The 16,846-nt window shown below is 44.4% G+C and overlaps 1 protein-coding gene across 1 annotated transcript; it reads right to left on the bottom strand.

Moving 5' to 3' along the window:
• Positions 1–3,872: 3,872 nt before the first annotated feature.
• Positions 3,873–15,268, bottom strand: LOC311035786 (uncharacterized protein). The gene is made up of 3 exons (XM_084044232.1): positions 15,155–15,268; positions 12,617–12,865; positions 3,873–4,427 (listed from the first exon to the last, which is right to left on the bottom strand). Exons 1-3 carry the CDS (start codon positions 15,235–15,237, stop codon positions 4,358–4,360), a joined length of 402 nt encoding a protein of 133 aa, XP_083900358.1. The 5' UTR covers positions 15,238–15,268; the 3' UTR covers positions 3,873–4,357.
• Between the last annotated feature and the right edge of the window lie 1,578 nt (positions 15,269–16,846).

Genomic DNA, 16,846 nt, shown 5'->3' with positions numbered 1-16,846 from the left:
TACAAAGTTATAAACGGCAACTTAAACATAATAAAAAACCCTACTTAAATGGAATGCCTAAATAGTTTGATGCAGTCAAATGTTGGTTAATAGAAGATTAAGATAAACAAGTTTCAAAATGATTTGCATGAATTTCCAGTGTTGACGCATGCTTTATTGCATTTTATTCATTGTTTTTTCTGGTCTTGTGTGCAAGAGGATGAGAGTAGAAATGATTACTTTTCAGTGTGATTTTATCCTGTACTCCCTGCACCTACCTGAACTAACAGTTGTATTTGAACTTCCAGAATAATCACTTAACCACACCAACCTTCCTTTGTGCTGTAGTTCTCTTTCCTGTTTGGATAAATTTGGTATCCCAACCTGAAAAAGACCATTTTATAATTGCTATTTTTGAAACCTTTGAAAATTTGCTTGAATTTAGAATATTTGTTTTTGAAAATGTTTAATTTGTCTATGCATTTCAAACATTTCTTGATCTCCTTCTGTTATACGATGTAAAAAGTGCTCAAACACTAAACCCCCTGTGCAGTCCTCATCTCTGTTGTTAGCATAAGGACCCTTGTGATTCCTGGGATTCCAGACTGAGAAATATTTTTTCACTGCGAGCTCTCATATATCTGCATGTATACATTATAAACATGCCAATGTTGTTTTTACAACCGCAGGCCACCGAGTGCAAGAAACGTCTTACGCTGTCAAATAAACACTCCGTAGATCTAAAGCCACATATTTAGAGGACCGGTCATCCAGAGTTTCTCTTGTCCTAGCAGCAGGATTAAAAAGCGCAAGACACAATGCGTGAGCGGCTGATTTACCAGTCAGCACATAGGGCTGGGAGTGCACAGTGAAATTGTGAGCGTCCATTTGGTTCCATTGGTACAGAGTTACACTCTCATTGTTAAATTATCACTCAGGATTTTGCAGGGCAGCACCAAGGTCAATGCCCTGGCCCCTGGGTCCCTGGACTGTGGCAGTGGCTCAGGGAGTAGATCGGAAAGGTTGCCGGTTCGATCCCCAGGATCCTGGCAATGGCGTCGTCGAAGCACCCTTGACAATGCACAGAATCCCTAACCACTCCCATGGTTGGATAATAATTATCGTGATAATAAACCGCTCACAATAATCGTATCGCAGAGATTTTAATTGATCGTGAAATTTTTCTCCGTCATACACTAGGATGAATTAGCTTTTGTTGAGCTGCAAATTCAGTACCACTTAAACCCTCTACATTACTTGATAAAACAGACCAGTAAATAGCGCATTTGGTACGCTCGGATTTCACTCTACACAACGCAACGTGCTGTGAGCTTGTAGATCGTCTGTTTCTGGCAAACGTTCCCCCCAGAATAGGGATGCTGGGGGTTCAAGTGGTTAACGAAAGTGGCATATAAAGTTTTAACGCACATTTTGATTATTGCGATAATATCGTTAATTGCAATTATGTTTGCCACAATAATGGTGACGGGTAATTTTTACATCGTCCCATCCCGACTCCCAAGCTCGCATGGCTGCCTTTGCTGTCAGTGTGAATGATTGTAAAGTGCTCTGAGTGGTACTGTAAAGTGGAATTGAAAAAGCACTTTATAAAAGTGCACTCCATCCATATAGTTGCAGTCCACAGTCAAGCAACGGGCTGTCAAGAGTTTGTCACAAGTTTCAAGGTTGAAATCACTGGCTCTCCTTTTCCATAAGGGTGTGTACGGTCACATATCTGCATCAGAAGCATTGTAGCACACGCATTTAAATACCGAGGCATCGGAGGCATCGATTTCCCATATTGTCTTGGTTTAATGGTGTGTATGTAGTTCGTTTTACGCTGGAGTGGTTAGCTCACTTCCACCAAAAATAACTTTGGTTCTAGAACTGGTTCTGTTCTAGATTCTTGGAACCTTGGTGCTTTCACTGAACCGGCCGCTGAACCGGCTTGCGTTTCCACCAGTTTTTAAGCAGAACCATTGTAATTTGGGCCGGCATAGCTGAATTGTTTGAGAGCCTACCTATAGGGAGCAGGAGTCCCCATGCAGTTGCCCCAGGTTCGATTCTAGGCCTGACCAGCAATGTGTCGAATATGACTGGTCAAAGTGTCCATTTCACAGGGGAAATTCAATCGTCGATGGCAGTTTCCCTTTTCTTTCATTTTTTAATGTTGATTTTTCACTTGTTTTTGCCATTGTTTATCGCATTTGCAACTTCCAACCTGTAGAATAGTGACACGCCCACTTTGGTTCCAAGTTCAGGGCAAGAAAAACTGGTTCCAGCTCCGAATTAACTTTTTGGTTTCTGAACCAATTCATTTTCAGTGGAAACACTCTGAACTGGTTCAAAATTAGTCAGGAAAAAATAACCAAACAGGTTCAACCCTGGTGGAAAAAGGGGCCTGAAAGAAAACTAGGCTACAAGCGAAATACCTACCAAATGCGGTCAACCACTGTGCTTCGTTCCTATTGGTTGACACCTGGTCAAAGTTCATCGGTGTTGAACTACAAGCCCATTTTGTGTGGCTTTTCCACTGCATGGTACGGACTTGACTTGACTCTACTGTAGTCGCATCGTGACGCATTGTGAGCTTGTAGATCTGCTATTTTCAAATAGCCAAAGTTTAAATAGGGCTGAAGTGGTTAATGTATGTTTTGTAATAATAATTAAAATCTACAAAGTTAACTAGTAACTAAAGTTATCAAATAATTGCAGTGGCGTAAAAAGTACAATATTCGCATCTGAGGTGTAGAGGAGTAGAAGTAAATGTATTGAAAATTGCATATACTCCAGTAAAGTAAAAGTGCCTCAAACTTGTACTTAAGTACAGTACTTGAGTAAATGTACAAGTTACTTTTCACCACCACCACTGGCAGTCAGGGGTTTGAATGAAGCAATGCTCCCTGGGACATGTCCTGGCCATTATCTCTCTGACAGACTGACCCCTTCTGTCCACTCCGCCCTTTTGTAACGATGAGCTCAGATCCTGCCTAAAGGGTCCCTCTGCAACCTGTCATCCCGACACTAAATCCATCCACTGTTTATTTGTTTCCTCCCTGCAAACAAACAAATGCCAATAAAAGAGAATAGTTGAGTCGGAGCCCTCTTCCTTAGAGGACCGCCCATCGTGCGGGGCATGGCCTCCGGCAAAACAAAGACTTGAAGCGTCTGACAAGTTCTTCAAATTGCTCAAAATATTGCCCGTGGGTGTTGGAGGCAAAAGTAAATTGGAAACAACAAAAACAATAACTTTCAAACTTCTCTTGGTGTGTAGTCCTTTGCGCTGTTTATCTAGCACGCTGTTATTGATTTCCTCTCGCCACTTTGCAGTGTGTGCAATTTACAGAGATAATATCGGAATTCTGAGTTGTTCCTTTTGATGATATTCAGCAACCCCACCCCATACCCCTCTCTGTCTTGGCCCTTTTTCTGCCACTGTTAATTCCATTCTTTCTCTCTCTCTCTCTCTTCCCTTTCTCTGCCAGCTGTCAGCATTGGCAGGGTGCCACATAGGCGCTTGCCGCTCTGCTAGTGACAGATGCAACAGCAGTGAGGCAAAGAGGAGAGGAGAACAGAGGAACAGGCACATGGGGGGGGGGGGGGTTAGAGGGAGAGAGAGAGAGAGCGTGAAAGGCAAGTACAAAACAACAGAATGTTAGCCCTCCCCATTGTGTCGAAAGGGACAAGGTGCTGGATTAGACCACGGCCAATAATCACAGCCAGATGGGCTGTGGAGGGGTGTGGACCACGAGAGAGAGAAAGAGAGAGAGAGGGAGAGAGAGAGAGAGGGAGAGGGCGAGAGAGAGGGAGGGAGAGGGAGAGGGAGAGATTGAAAAACAAGATAGGTTGAGGCATTTTGAGAGTCAAGTTTCGGCAGAACTTTATTCCAACATTCATATTCACAACAAGCCAAATGTACAGTCGACACAACACTTGATGAAGTTAACAGCTCCTAACCCGGCCTTGTGGTGGAAGTTCTACGAGACTTTTTTCCTGGCAGGCTACCACATCTGTGTGGCATTTAAGTCGCGTTCCCCCTCTTTTCCCCCTAATTAACATTCCCCCGACCCATTCTTGAACCGCTGACACCGTGAGATGACCTTCACATTAAACGTGGCTGTTCCCCCTCTTGTTGCGACTCAAATTGGAGAAGGCATTTCGATTTTCAAAAAGAGCAATTTGTCACCCATATAGCATGTACATATCAAGTGTTGGCCTTCGGTGCCAAGTTTGTTCTGTTGATGAAGCTTGAGAAAGCTCATATGGTGAGAAAGAAACTGACAGGTAGACAGAGACAGAGCAAGCCAGGAAATGAGACATCACAGGCATTCTATTTGCAAGGAAAATGGCATTTCACATCCAAAAAAAGAGTCGCTTATCAGTCATAATATCTTCTTCTCAGCACTTGAGGCACTCTCTCCCGCAGTTTCTGCCAGCGATATCTCCACCTTTTCAAAGAGAAGGAGAAACCCACATTGCAGTTTAATTTTTTGGGAAGACATCTAATAATATACTCAGCAAAGTAGGTGTAGATCAGCTATTTTGGGGATTTATGTGGTTAACATCGACGATTTTGATCATGGCTATGACAAGGCCCTTGATCTTGGCTACGGTTGACACTTAACCATGTAAACCATTGGTTCTCAAAATGGGGTCCAGGGACCCCAGGCGTCCTTGGGGGGGTTCCAGGGGGTCCCCAGCAAAAGTATTTATATAGCATCAAAATCATTTTAACCACTTTATCCATTGATGTGTTTGTTGGCTATTCAAAAATGGCAGATCTACAAGCTGCTATTTTTAAACATTTTTGAAAATTCTTGAAAGTGTCTTCTCTTCTGGGGCTCCCTGGCACAAAACATTTTCAGATGGGGGTCCACATGCCAAGGTCCCCAATTTGGGGGTCATTGGCACGAAAACGTTTGAGAACTGATGTAAACAAACACACACACACACACACACACACACACACACACACACACACACACACACACACACACACACACGCTCCCCTCGTTCCACTGGGCTGCTGTTTCATTGTCTCCCTCGCTCGTCTTTTATCCCGTCCCCATCTGCTGCGTGTGGACTCGGCCTCTTGGAGCTAATTCAGCTCCTTGGACACCATCTGCTGCGTGACTTTCTACAGTAAGCTACACCCCGTCTCTGGGTGTTGTCACCTGTTCAGCACGTCGCCTTATGTCACACCAGCTCATGTTTCACTGGACGGGTCGCTGGTATACACTCACATCGGGGGAGAACTGCTGTGGTGTGTTGAGAACAGGGTGGGTCCATCCTGAACATCCGGCTCATATGTTAAAACTACCGGCTCATATGTTGAAACTTTAATCCATGACTTATGGGCTAGTGTAGACCTCTGGGGGACTCCGGTCAATAAAATGTCATGTAAAGAGTGATTTTTTTTTATACATTTTGAAAACTTGTGAAACGTGACATTCTGCGTGATGGTGAGCACTTCTACTTTTGGTACATTAGGTATATTCTGATGCCAATACTTTTGTACTTTTACTCAAGTGCATTTTGAATACCGGACTTTTACTTGTAACAGAGTGTTTCTACATTGTGGAATTGATACTTTTACTTAAGTAAATAAATGTGAGTACTTTTTCCACCACCGGTGGCCATTGAGACACTCACACACACACTACTTCTATCATTATGCAAGGCTGGATGGTAGGAGGGGCTTGGCTCTCCGTGCCTGTGACTGGCTGAGGCCATGGTGCTACACAGATTGGCAGCACCTGTGAACTGCTGGCTCTGTCAAGAAGACATCAGGAACATGTCATTACCTCAATTTGAGTTGTGTTTTCTTTTGGAAGAACAATAATGGATTTACAGCCTGTGTCCAAATGATTACACTTCAGCTTAATCACCAGCAACAAATCCAGCCTAAGGGCCGTCCAGAGTGGGCTGGCCACTTCAAAGAGAAGACTAAGCACTAAGGCCCGGCCCGGTGAGAGGTGCACCCATACACACACACCTGCCAGGCTTCCACATCCATAAACACACAATCACATGTTGGGGTGCTTTGAAATACCCATAGAATGTACAATTAAATAGCTACCTATAATTCCAATGCAGACGGACATTTCATACTGAGAACAAAAATAAGCTGTTAATTGTACATTTACATTATTTTCTCAGTACAGTGCGTGTGGAAAGAGGAGGCTATATGTTGAACTACAGTATATGTTATATAAGCCGTGAGGTTCATTTAATTTAGCCTTTGATAAAACAATGGATTTCTATCAGGCGAAGCTGTCAATACAAGCATCACAATTTTTTGTGGCGCATATTCAAATTGAAGAATTCTGCTTTCTCTTCTCATCTGAGTGTTAAAAGGTTTCACAGTAAAATGGCAGCAAGCCTCATGACCATTCCCTGTGAATTTAATTAGATATCAGCCCTTTAATCAGCTAACTTAATTACCAAAGACTTCATTATTGAGCACACGTCTGCCTCTTGGAGGTGAGCTGGATAATGATAGCAGAACAGCACCATTCAATTACTGAGCTCAGTGGGTGATTCACCTCCAGCACTGAGAGGCCATGCCTTTCACTGTTGACAATGTCAAGGCATTAAAGCCTCTTTTCTAAAGTGTTAAAGGACAGAGCCAATGCAACACATTCAAGAACATATATAATTTTTATGTCACAGTGATCACAGGCACCATTGCTAAAGCTAATCATCAAAGTGATGAAAAATAACTATTTCAATGAAGTTTTGCATGAATACCTCTCATGACCTATTAAGTGAGCTTTCTAGCCAAATCCCAATCAATGTGTTCCCGTCCGCGTGCACTGGTTTGTGGAAACAAATGGCCTGTCTCTGCTCAATTTCCTCTGTCACATCCAGCCAGATCCATTTCATTTTCCTTCCTTCCATTCTCTCTCTCTCCCCTTCTCCCTCTCTGCCTTTTCAACCTTCTGTCGCTCCACCCCTGAGCAAACTTGGATTTCTCCAAAGCACAGCCCAGGTTCTGCCATCTGTGCTCTGTGCATTGACCCTTTTCCACAGCCTGGGAAGTAACGGATCCAAGATCTGAAGAACTGAAACCCCCACTAATAAATGACTGGCTGGCTGGCTGGCTGGCTGACTGACTGACTGACTGACTGACTGACTGACTGACTGACTGACTTGGCTGCCTTTGCCGTTGATATAACTGCAGTGGTGGAAAAAGTACTGAAATGTTTTACTGAAGTAAAAGTATCAATACTGCAATGCAGAAATACTCTGTTACGAGTAAAAGTCCGGTATTCAAAATTTGCTCGAGTAAAAGTACAAAAGTATTGGCATCAAAATGTACTTAAAGTACCAAAAGTAAAAGTACTCATTATGCCTTAAGTGTACAAAATGTATACAAATCTTTTGAAAATAACATGCATTAATCACGCATTAATCACTTCAACCCATTAATCCCATTACTTCAACCCTTTTTAAACTTTGGCTATTTGAAAATAGCCGATCTAGAAGCTCACAACGTGTCGCGCTTGTAGATCTGCTATTTTCAAATAGCCAAAGTTTAAACAGGGTTGAAGTGATTAATGCATGTTTTGTAATAATAATTCAAATTTGTACTTAAGTACAGTGCTTGAGTACATGTACTTAGTTACTTTCCACCACTGTATAACTGTGTATGCAAACCGAGCCTCTGTCTAGAAAGAGGATAGGTAGTACGAGTGAAAGAACAGACATTACATTGTCCTGTGCAGAGCCATGATTTAAGGTGAACAAAGATGAGTGACGTGTTCATTCAGGTGTGAACAAATGAGGTCACACAGTCACACTCCTCAAGCGGTGGCAAACAAACACAGAATAACAAGTGTGTGTGTGTGTGTGTGTGTGTGTGTGTGTGTGTGTGTGTGTGTGGTCTGATCTCGATTGAAAGTGGTTACAAATCAGGACACCTATGGGCTACATAGTAATTGTCGTTGCCTATGTCAGTGGTTCTCTACCTTTTCAGGCTGCGACCCACAAAATAATCATATTTGAACTGGGGACCCCCACCCTGACACGCACTTGGAATTGTAGGAGTTGAGGCATTACATTTAGTTTGACTCGGTTCCACAGATAAATATTGTGAAAATAGCCGATCTACAAACTCACAACGCCTCGCGCTGCGAGGCGTTGTGAGCTTGTAGATCTCCTATTTTCACAATTTTTGTCTCTTTCTTATATTGGTTGACAATTTAGCCAATGTTTGACCAGTATTTATTGGCTAGTTTGTTGATTACCTTTGATGCAGTAATGGTCTTTTTTCTTGTCTTTTTTAAAATATTTTTTGAGGTATTAAAAAGTTACTTAAAAGACCTTAAATTGTCACTTCACTCTCATCTGGGGATCCCCAAAATCATGTGAAGACCCCCTTGGGGGTCCCGACACGCAGGTTGAGAACCACTGACCTAAGTCATAAAAAAAACACAAATAATGACTGATATATCGGCCAAACTGATGTATTGTTTGGGCTTTAGTTTGTGATCATCGTGCTGGTAGTGTGCGTAGACAGAGGCAGTCTGCTGAGCATCTCTCAATGAAAACTCAACGCCGTTCTCTCTGTCTCTTCTTTCCTGCTGTGTTGTAGGTTTAAATCTTCATCCTCCCACCGTTCAAACAGCAGGCCACCACATCACCAGGTCTTCATTACAGTCAAGAGGTAATTCTTCTTTTTTTTGTTTCTCTCAGTAGACAGTGCTTTATTTTGGTTTGAGTGTGTGGGGTTGTAAACGGACGTGTTATTATGGTAAAGGCCCTCATTCTGAAGAGCAGGTCTAAACCTGTTTTCCTTTCGAGGGAAAAGAGGAGATTTAAAGTTATGCCTCTACCAGCAGTGGGTTGTCCATCCGTCCGACCGTCCGGCCGGCCGGCAGACAGACAGCGGAGCAATACAACCGTATAGCTAACTTAACCCAAATAAAACCCGGAAAGCATCTGTGCCACTCTCATTTTACCCACTTTAACCATTATTTTATACTTTGGCCATTCAAAATAGCATATACAAGCTCATATCGCGTCACTTCGTGCCGCACTATGAGCTTGTGACAATTTGTGCAAATCTTTGAATATATATATATATTTTTAAAGCAAACATTTTAAACTCAAATCTTTGTTTCTGGGGGTCCTTGAAACAAAATATTTTGAGATGGGGGTCCAAATACATATAATTGTGGGGGATCTTTGACATGATAGTGAAGTTTTGAGCACTACTGATATAGCAACATACGTTATTCAAAAAACTGTTGAGACATTTGTAGAATCGGCCTTTAGGTCTTAATGGGTTTTAATGCAGTAATCGACTGTCTTTTAGGGACTCATTCCTGTTGTTCCATAGCCTACGGTAGGACACGCTAGTGATCAAAAGGACCACGTGGCCGTGTGTGTAGTAACTCTTTCATGCGAGCCCAGATCCATTGATCCTAGAGCTCATTTAGTCCAATCAATGCTTATGGTTAATCAATGTACAACTGATGATGCACTTATTCAAGCTCGTCCAACGTCAGGAACAACCATCCCTGACACGGATGTATTTCACAGCATAAGTGGAAGGAATCGTGTGTGTGTGTGTGTGTGTGTGTGTGTGTGTGTGTGTGTGTGTGTGTGTGTGTGTGTGTGTGTGTGTGTGTGTGTGTGTGTGTGTGTTTGTCTGTGTGTCCTTGTGTGTCTGTGCGAGTGTGTGTTTTTCATGTCCAGGATGAGACAAGGGTCAAGGGGTTATGGTGCCACAATGCAAAAAGTCCCATATCTTTCATACGACGAATAGCAAACATAGCCGCTCAACAAGCTCACAACACAATGCATAATTTTGCTATAAAAAAAGAAAAAGAAAAACAGTTTTTGACCATTTTTGACGTTTGCCTATAATGACATGCCCACATTAGGGATGCCAGGTTGAAAGTGGTTAATTCTGAGAGTGTAAAAACGGGCCGGTAAGGGTCCATTTTCAGAGTTAAATTGACACTCTGTTTTTCGGCAGTGCCATGAGTTACAGTAGGGTCCGTAAAGCAGAGGGATGGGCTCCAGCTGTCAACCTGGCCCGCTCTAAAGTGACCATCACTCTGGATTGATTGGCCACGGGGGCCCATTAGCCTCCTGCCCACCCCACCCCTCCCCCTCTGTTTCTTTCCCTTTTTTTCTCCACTCACTCTCGTGTGTTTCTTTTTTCTTTTCTTTTTTTTTCCCCCCTCGTCTATCCATCTTTTTCCCTTTCGCTTCAAACCGCCTCCTTCCAGCCGTCGCTCTCTCTCTCCTCCTAAGTGTATCCCCTGAGCTCTCTCCTCCCCTCTCTGAAGTCTCTCCTGGGCTCTCTCTCTCTGTATCTTGTCACTTTCATCTAACCCCCCCACTCCCCCATTCTGTCTATCTGTCTCTCTGTCTCATTTCCCCTGGTATGGGTGGGTGAGGGGCTTCTTTTCTTCTCATCTTGCCATCTCGGACACAGTACTGGCTGTGTCCGCCGTGCCCTCCCTGTTTCTTTTGCTCTCATACCGACAGGCTTGAAGGAGCGATGAGTAAAAGACACTTCTTGAGGTGCAGCTGTCGTACCCCTGTCTTATACTTAGTTCCGTTGATGCTGTGTCGCGTGCGACATATTGTAAGCTTGTAGATCTGCTATTTTCCGCGGGGGGGGGGGGGAGTATTTGAGGACCATTTTCCTGGAACCCACAAGAGAAATGTTGTTTTCGTGGATAGCAAAGATTTTTAGGGGTTAGGATTAGGCATTTGTGTGTGTGTGTGTGTGTGTGTGTGTGTGTGTGTGTGTGTGTGTGTGTGTGTGTGTGTGTGTATGTCACTGTAATGTTTGAGCACTGTATGAGGAGCACACAATGCACAGAGTCCTGGATTCTGCAGGAAATCAAATAAGAATCCAAAAATGTCAAGGCCCATTATTACATTACAGTTTTACTTCAGCAGGACCGCAGTCCTCCCAAGACATGCATGCTTGTTAGGGACCGTCGTGCACTAGAACGAGGCACTGGCCTTAAAGCCTGAGCTGGTCCCAGAGGCACCGGAGAACAGCTGCCTCAGGACGTCCTTTTGTAAGAAATTCTTGACCGGTTAAAGGTTCAACTAGAAAGGTATACGCTCCACAGAGCGCAGATCTCCGCCAGCTGTTGCTTTTAAAACAAGCTTGTAAATTAACTGTGTTCTTACTTGATTCAGTACTTGGTATCTCTGTCTTTCTGTCTATATTTGTGTTGTGCATGGCTCACGTGTGTGCGCACAGCACGTGTCGCAATGTTTGTGTGTGTGTGTGTGTGTGTGTGTTGGGGTGCACATACACGCATGCGTTAACCATGCGTGTATGTGTCTGTGTTCAAATGTGAGTGACTGACTATCATAAACGATACAGAGCCACCTCCCTGACAATATTGCAGAGACAATTGTTGTTGTTTTTTGGACCACAATTCTTATATGAGACTATTCTAAGATGACCCAATGTTATTCTCCGTAGAGAAATTACTTCCGTGACCCAGGGGATGAGTGAGTGGAGTGGAGGCGGTACTCTATACTAGGCCCCCTCCTATTTTCCCTCCGCACCAAATCTCTTCGCCGAACGTTCGCCCCCAGAATAGGGATGCTAAGGTTCCTGTGGTTAAAGTTCCGATCATAACTAGACTATGTGACAACCAGAGCATCACGTCTCCTTGTGTGTGGCGGATGGAGCGTGCAGGCAGGGCCCTCAGAGATGAAGAGCTGCTGACCCTACATGTATGTTCTTATGGATACTGTGTGACAGGCCTAATGGCCCCTGCATGCGTTGGAATCAGGTCTTGGTGACATGTAGACAGGGTGACAGAGGAGGAGGAGAGCTCCTTCATGATGCTTGATAAGCTGACTGAGTGTTGACAGTCGTTTGAGCAGGTTGTCAACTCCTCCTCGCAGGGCGTTGACAACCTTCTGCTACGAGGCGCATGTGCGTGTGTGCGTGCGTGTGTGTGTGTGTGTGTGTGTGTGTGTGTGTGTGTGTGTGTGTGTGTGTGTGTGTGTGTGTGTGTGTGTTAAGAGCAGGCCACACACACACACACACACACACACACACACACACACACACACACACACACACACACACACACACACACACACACACACACACACACACACACACACACACACATGCCTGTTGTTAAAGCAATGCAGGCACACACACTAGGGATGGGACGATATGAAAATGACATGTTACGATTATTGTGGCAAAAATAATTGACGATATTATAAACGATATTATCGTGATAATCGCAATATGCTTAGAACTTAAAATGCCACTTTTGTTGACCACTTGAATCCCCAGCAGCCCTATTCTGGGGGGAACCTTCCCCAAAAATGGCCGATCTACAAGCTCACAATGCGTTGCAACGCGCTATGAGCTTGTAGATCTGCTATTTTTAGAGAATGGATTTGTGTAGAGTGAAGTAAGAGCCTACCAAATGCACTCTTTTCAGGTCCATTTCATCAAGTATATGGGAATTTCACGATCAATTAAAATCTCTGCGATATGATTATTGTGATCGTTTCTTTATCACGATAAACGATAATAATGATTATCGTCCCATCCTAAACACACGCACAGCGCACACATCCATCTAGCCATCCATTCATCCGTCCATCCATCCATCCATCCACTCACGCCAAGGTGGGGTGGAGGCGACAGTAGCCGGCGTACTGGCTCGACGGCACGTCGGAGAAGCCCGTGTTCCCGGGGAACACCACCTGGTGGCGTCGGCGCGCGTCCCTCCAGGTGGTGCCCACCTCCTGGTACCGCTGGAGGCTGGACCAGTAGCCTCCCCTCCCCTGGTGCGGGGTGGCGAAGCTGGGCAGGTCCAGGCTCCGATAGCGCTTGATGTACAGAGGCTCATACAGGCTGAGCTGGGGCTTCCTGCATGAGAGGGAGGGGGGGGTGGGTGAAAGGAGGATAGGGGGACGAGGGAGGGAGAGTTGAAGGAATAGAGGAAAGGACAGAAAATCAATACGTACAGTGGATATCACCGTGCGCTCGTTTCCTCGCTGTGTAGTCACATTTAATGGCAGACATAAAGGCAAGGCAAGGACGCGTGTGTGTTCTTTCTGCAGCTCAATAAGCCTCCATTTTTACGAGGTGAAAACATGCACGTGTGTTTTGAAACGCGGATAAAAACGTCAGGAAGCTACGAGCCTTCACCATGTTATTGTGAAGGCTTCCTGCGGGTAGCCTACATATTATGGACGGTATATATACCTGTGAAAACAAGCTTCCCAACCTCCCTCTCTCTCCCTCTAAATCTCTGGGCACGTACACAGACAGACATTAGTGGTGGGGCACGGTGCCAGCTCAACCTGGCGTTAAGTGATTCAGCCTGGCAGCGCATATCTCTCATTAGCGCCTAAGCACAGGCACGTTGGGGAGGTGGGTTTTTTGAAAGAGTGGAATACAAGAGAAGGTCAACATTCTATATAGCGCTGTGTGTGTGTGTGTTGTGTACCGTATGTGTGTGTACCGTATGTGTGTGTATTTGTCTATAAGAGAAAGAGTGGCGGGCACAAACAATATTAGTCAGAAACAGTGTAAGCAAGTGACCATGTGTGTAGTGTGTGCATATGCGATTCAGTGTGTGTGTGTGTGTGTGTGTGTGTGTGTGTACTGTATGCATGTGTGTGTGTGTGTGTGTGTGTGTGTGTGTGTTTTAAGAATGGTATCGTGGGTCTGGTTTCAGCAGGCCTTTTAATGAACACAGTGATGGTAACTTTAGAGGGACCCTCGGGGGATACAGTCGCATGGTAAAGCCCACCCCCCCATCCCCACGCCACAAAGGCACGCATGGCCGCACCCACTCTCTCCACACCTCCTTGCTCCTTCTTATCCCCTACTCCTCCCCCTAGCCTCCGTCTCTCCTCTCTCTTGGTTTCCATCCTCTGGTGAAACGAGGAGTGGGTCGGTCGCTGTGGAACATGGATGCGGTGGAACCAAGTGAGCTGATGTGACTCGACTCGAGTGCATTACATTAATAAAAAAAAAGAAAATTCACTCAAAGTCAAGCCCCCCCCCCCCTCCATGTGCACAGAAACAAACAAACCGTGGTCCCTTTTCAAAGTGCCTTTCCGAATTTGTGTGTCCGACAGTCCGAGTGACCCTGAGTAAGACACTGAACCCCTGTGTCGGTGCCTTGCATCGTTGCCTTATTCGACTATCGGTGTGGGAATGGGTGAATTGCGAAATTGTGTTGGAGAATTTTGGAAAAAGTTCTATAATGGCATAAGATAAGACCTATGTTGATCTTGCGAGGGAAATTCAGTCACCAAAAATATCATGCCCAAAATGGCGATCCCAGGTTGAAAGTGGTTAGCCAGTTTCAAAGCCAGCTGTAAGTCTGAGAGAGAAAGAGAACAATCCAATCACATCCTATATGAGATTTATATAGAACTGATTTAGTTAATAGTTAGTCAAAGCGAAAGGGCATTTGCAGGTTGATCTTAATGCACAAATGTGTAGGCCTGCCGCCTGGGCAATATGACTTCAAATGAATATCACGGTTATTCAAAACGTTTGCCTTGATTGCCGTGTGTGTGTGTGTGTGTGTGTGTGTGTGTGTGTGTGTGTGTGTGTGTGTGTGTGTGTGTGTGTGTGTGTGTGTGTGTGTGTGTGTGTGTGTGTGTGTGTGTGTGTGTGTGTGTGTGTGTGTGTGTGTGTGTGTGTGTGTGTGTACCGATCTGAGCAAGATTAAGTCTGTTAATGGTATCTAAATGTTGGTTTTGATATATTTTCGGTTAATTGCCCAGCCCTATTAATGTGGCAGATATGAACTCCACAACCCCCATTACATCATTAAAAAAGATATAAAACTCAAAATATTCTTGCTTCTAAGCAAATCTGCCATAAAAACCCATAAGTCATTCTATTAATATTATAGCGATATAGCATAAACACAGGCCCGTCGACGTGTGACTCCCCGCAGCAGAAATGGAGAGAAACACGTTGACAGCCAATCTAGAACACTCAGCCGTTCTGACACCTCCGCTCCAAACATCCGAGTCATGTCCCCAACTCGCCACAGGCCGGGTCACACAACCCATGTCTTCAATTAGAGATACAATGCCTTGGTGTCGACCCATTAAACACATGAGGCAGAAATGAGCTGAAAAATGGAAAACAAGGTCTCATGATGAGGCAGAATGGTGAGCCGTGGCCTACCTCAGAATGTAATTAGCCACGTATTCGGCCGTTGCTGGATACAAGGTTGTCTCTCTCATTCTCTCTGTCCTCGGTGCACTCATGCCAAAATCTTCTCTCTAAGCAGCACATGCAGCTTCTTAAGTACATTTTAGCTCGCTTGCCTGGTACGCATTCACGGCTGTGTGTGTGTGTGTGTGTGTGTGTGTGTGTGTGTGTGTGAGAATGTCTAACAGCGCTAAGGGAACGGTATGTGTGCCCTTGTTTTAGCAACCATAAGTCCCTCAGGTGAAATAAGCCTGAGTGCATCTTTACTAAAATAGAGTGTCTTTCAGAGAGCCCTGCAGTAAGGCCATGTAGGGGATTGGTACATGAATTCTAAATGTGCAGAGTTTAGACTTGAGCTAAACGATGACCGATAATTATGTCCTCTCATTGTGTCATGACCTGAAGGAGTGTGCTGTACATATCAGAAACAAACTGTGGGGTTGAGATCTGTGGTAAACAACACCGCCGCTGTGAAACTTCCAACCTTTTATGAACATCCTGTTTGTAACCGTTGCCCTTAGAAACGACATAACCTGTCAGAGAAACAGCTGTTGGTTTTCTATCTCGCTCATGTCCACAAGATCTTTTTTTGTTGTATCCTCTCCTCCTGCTCTAAGTTCAGGAGGGGAAACTGGGGGAGATGGCGTGAACCTCTGCACGTGTTGTTAAACACTTTCCTGGTGAAACTCCTCACTGTCAGGTGGAAAGAAAGCGTCTGGTCACTCCATGTGTGTTTGTCTCTACACCCTCCGCAGAACAAGAGTGGAGGTTGGCAGTGACAGGGAAAGCAAAAGATTATGGGTATTGGTGATAACTAAATTGGGGAGAAAAAAATATTTAATAGAAAATCTGACTTATTATTTTTATTGATAATAGCAGTAGTAGTGGTGTTGAAGTGGCAGTAGTAGTGGTGGTAATAGTAGCAGTGGCAGTAGTAGTGGTAACAGTGGTAGTTGTACTAATAGTGGTGGTACAGTAGTAGCGTTGTTTCAAATTTGCTAGTGGTGTAAACAGCAGACAGGATGTTGACATAGGTTTCACAAGTCCCCTAACAACATAATGTTGAAACCATCTATACTCATTTGGACTGCACGAATGAATGCATGAACATACCATACAGTAATAGAGGCCTTTCTCAGAATGCCTAGAACAGCCATTTGTGTTGCTATGTGCAAAATAACAACACAGTCAACATAACATACATAAACGTAATAATTTGGCGTCTGATTCCCGGCTCTCATAAACAAGTCACAGTGAAATGGCAATTTCAGGCTTTTCCATCATTTCCACCTGCAAATTTTCTTTTGAAAGTGGGTACCAAATGGTTACTGGCAGCCATGCCGGAAGAAAGAGTACAGTACAGTATATGAACATTCCATGCAAAGGCCTCTATTGCCAAGACATTGTGATGGATGAGACGCATTTCTGTTGCTGCCATCCACCTTGCGACTGTTTCTACACACAGACAAATAAATCATATACTGTACTGCACACCCTCGTTCTGTTGTTGGCAGAGGAGAGCATGTCAGAGAATGCAGTCTGTCTCTCTGTCTTTCTGTCTTTCTGCTGGAGGAGACAACATAAGCTTGTCATACAGGGTTTTTTGCCTCATTAAATCTGCAGACGTGCCCTACTTTTGGGTTCCTCTTCCATTGGTGCTAGGGA

The sequence above is a fragment of the Gymnoscopelus microlampas genome (genome assembly GCF_963454915.1).
Source record: "Gymnoscopelus microlampas genome assembly, chromosome: 20".
NCBI classification, from domain to species: domain Eukaryota; kingdom Metazoa; phylum Chordata; class Actinopteri; order Myctophiformes; family Myctophidae; genus Gymnoscopelus; species Gymnoscopelus microlampas.
The sequence above is the reverse complement of the archived record's forward strand: the minus strand, read 5'-3'. Positions and strand labels throughout refer to the sequence as shown.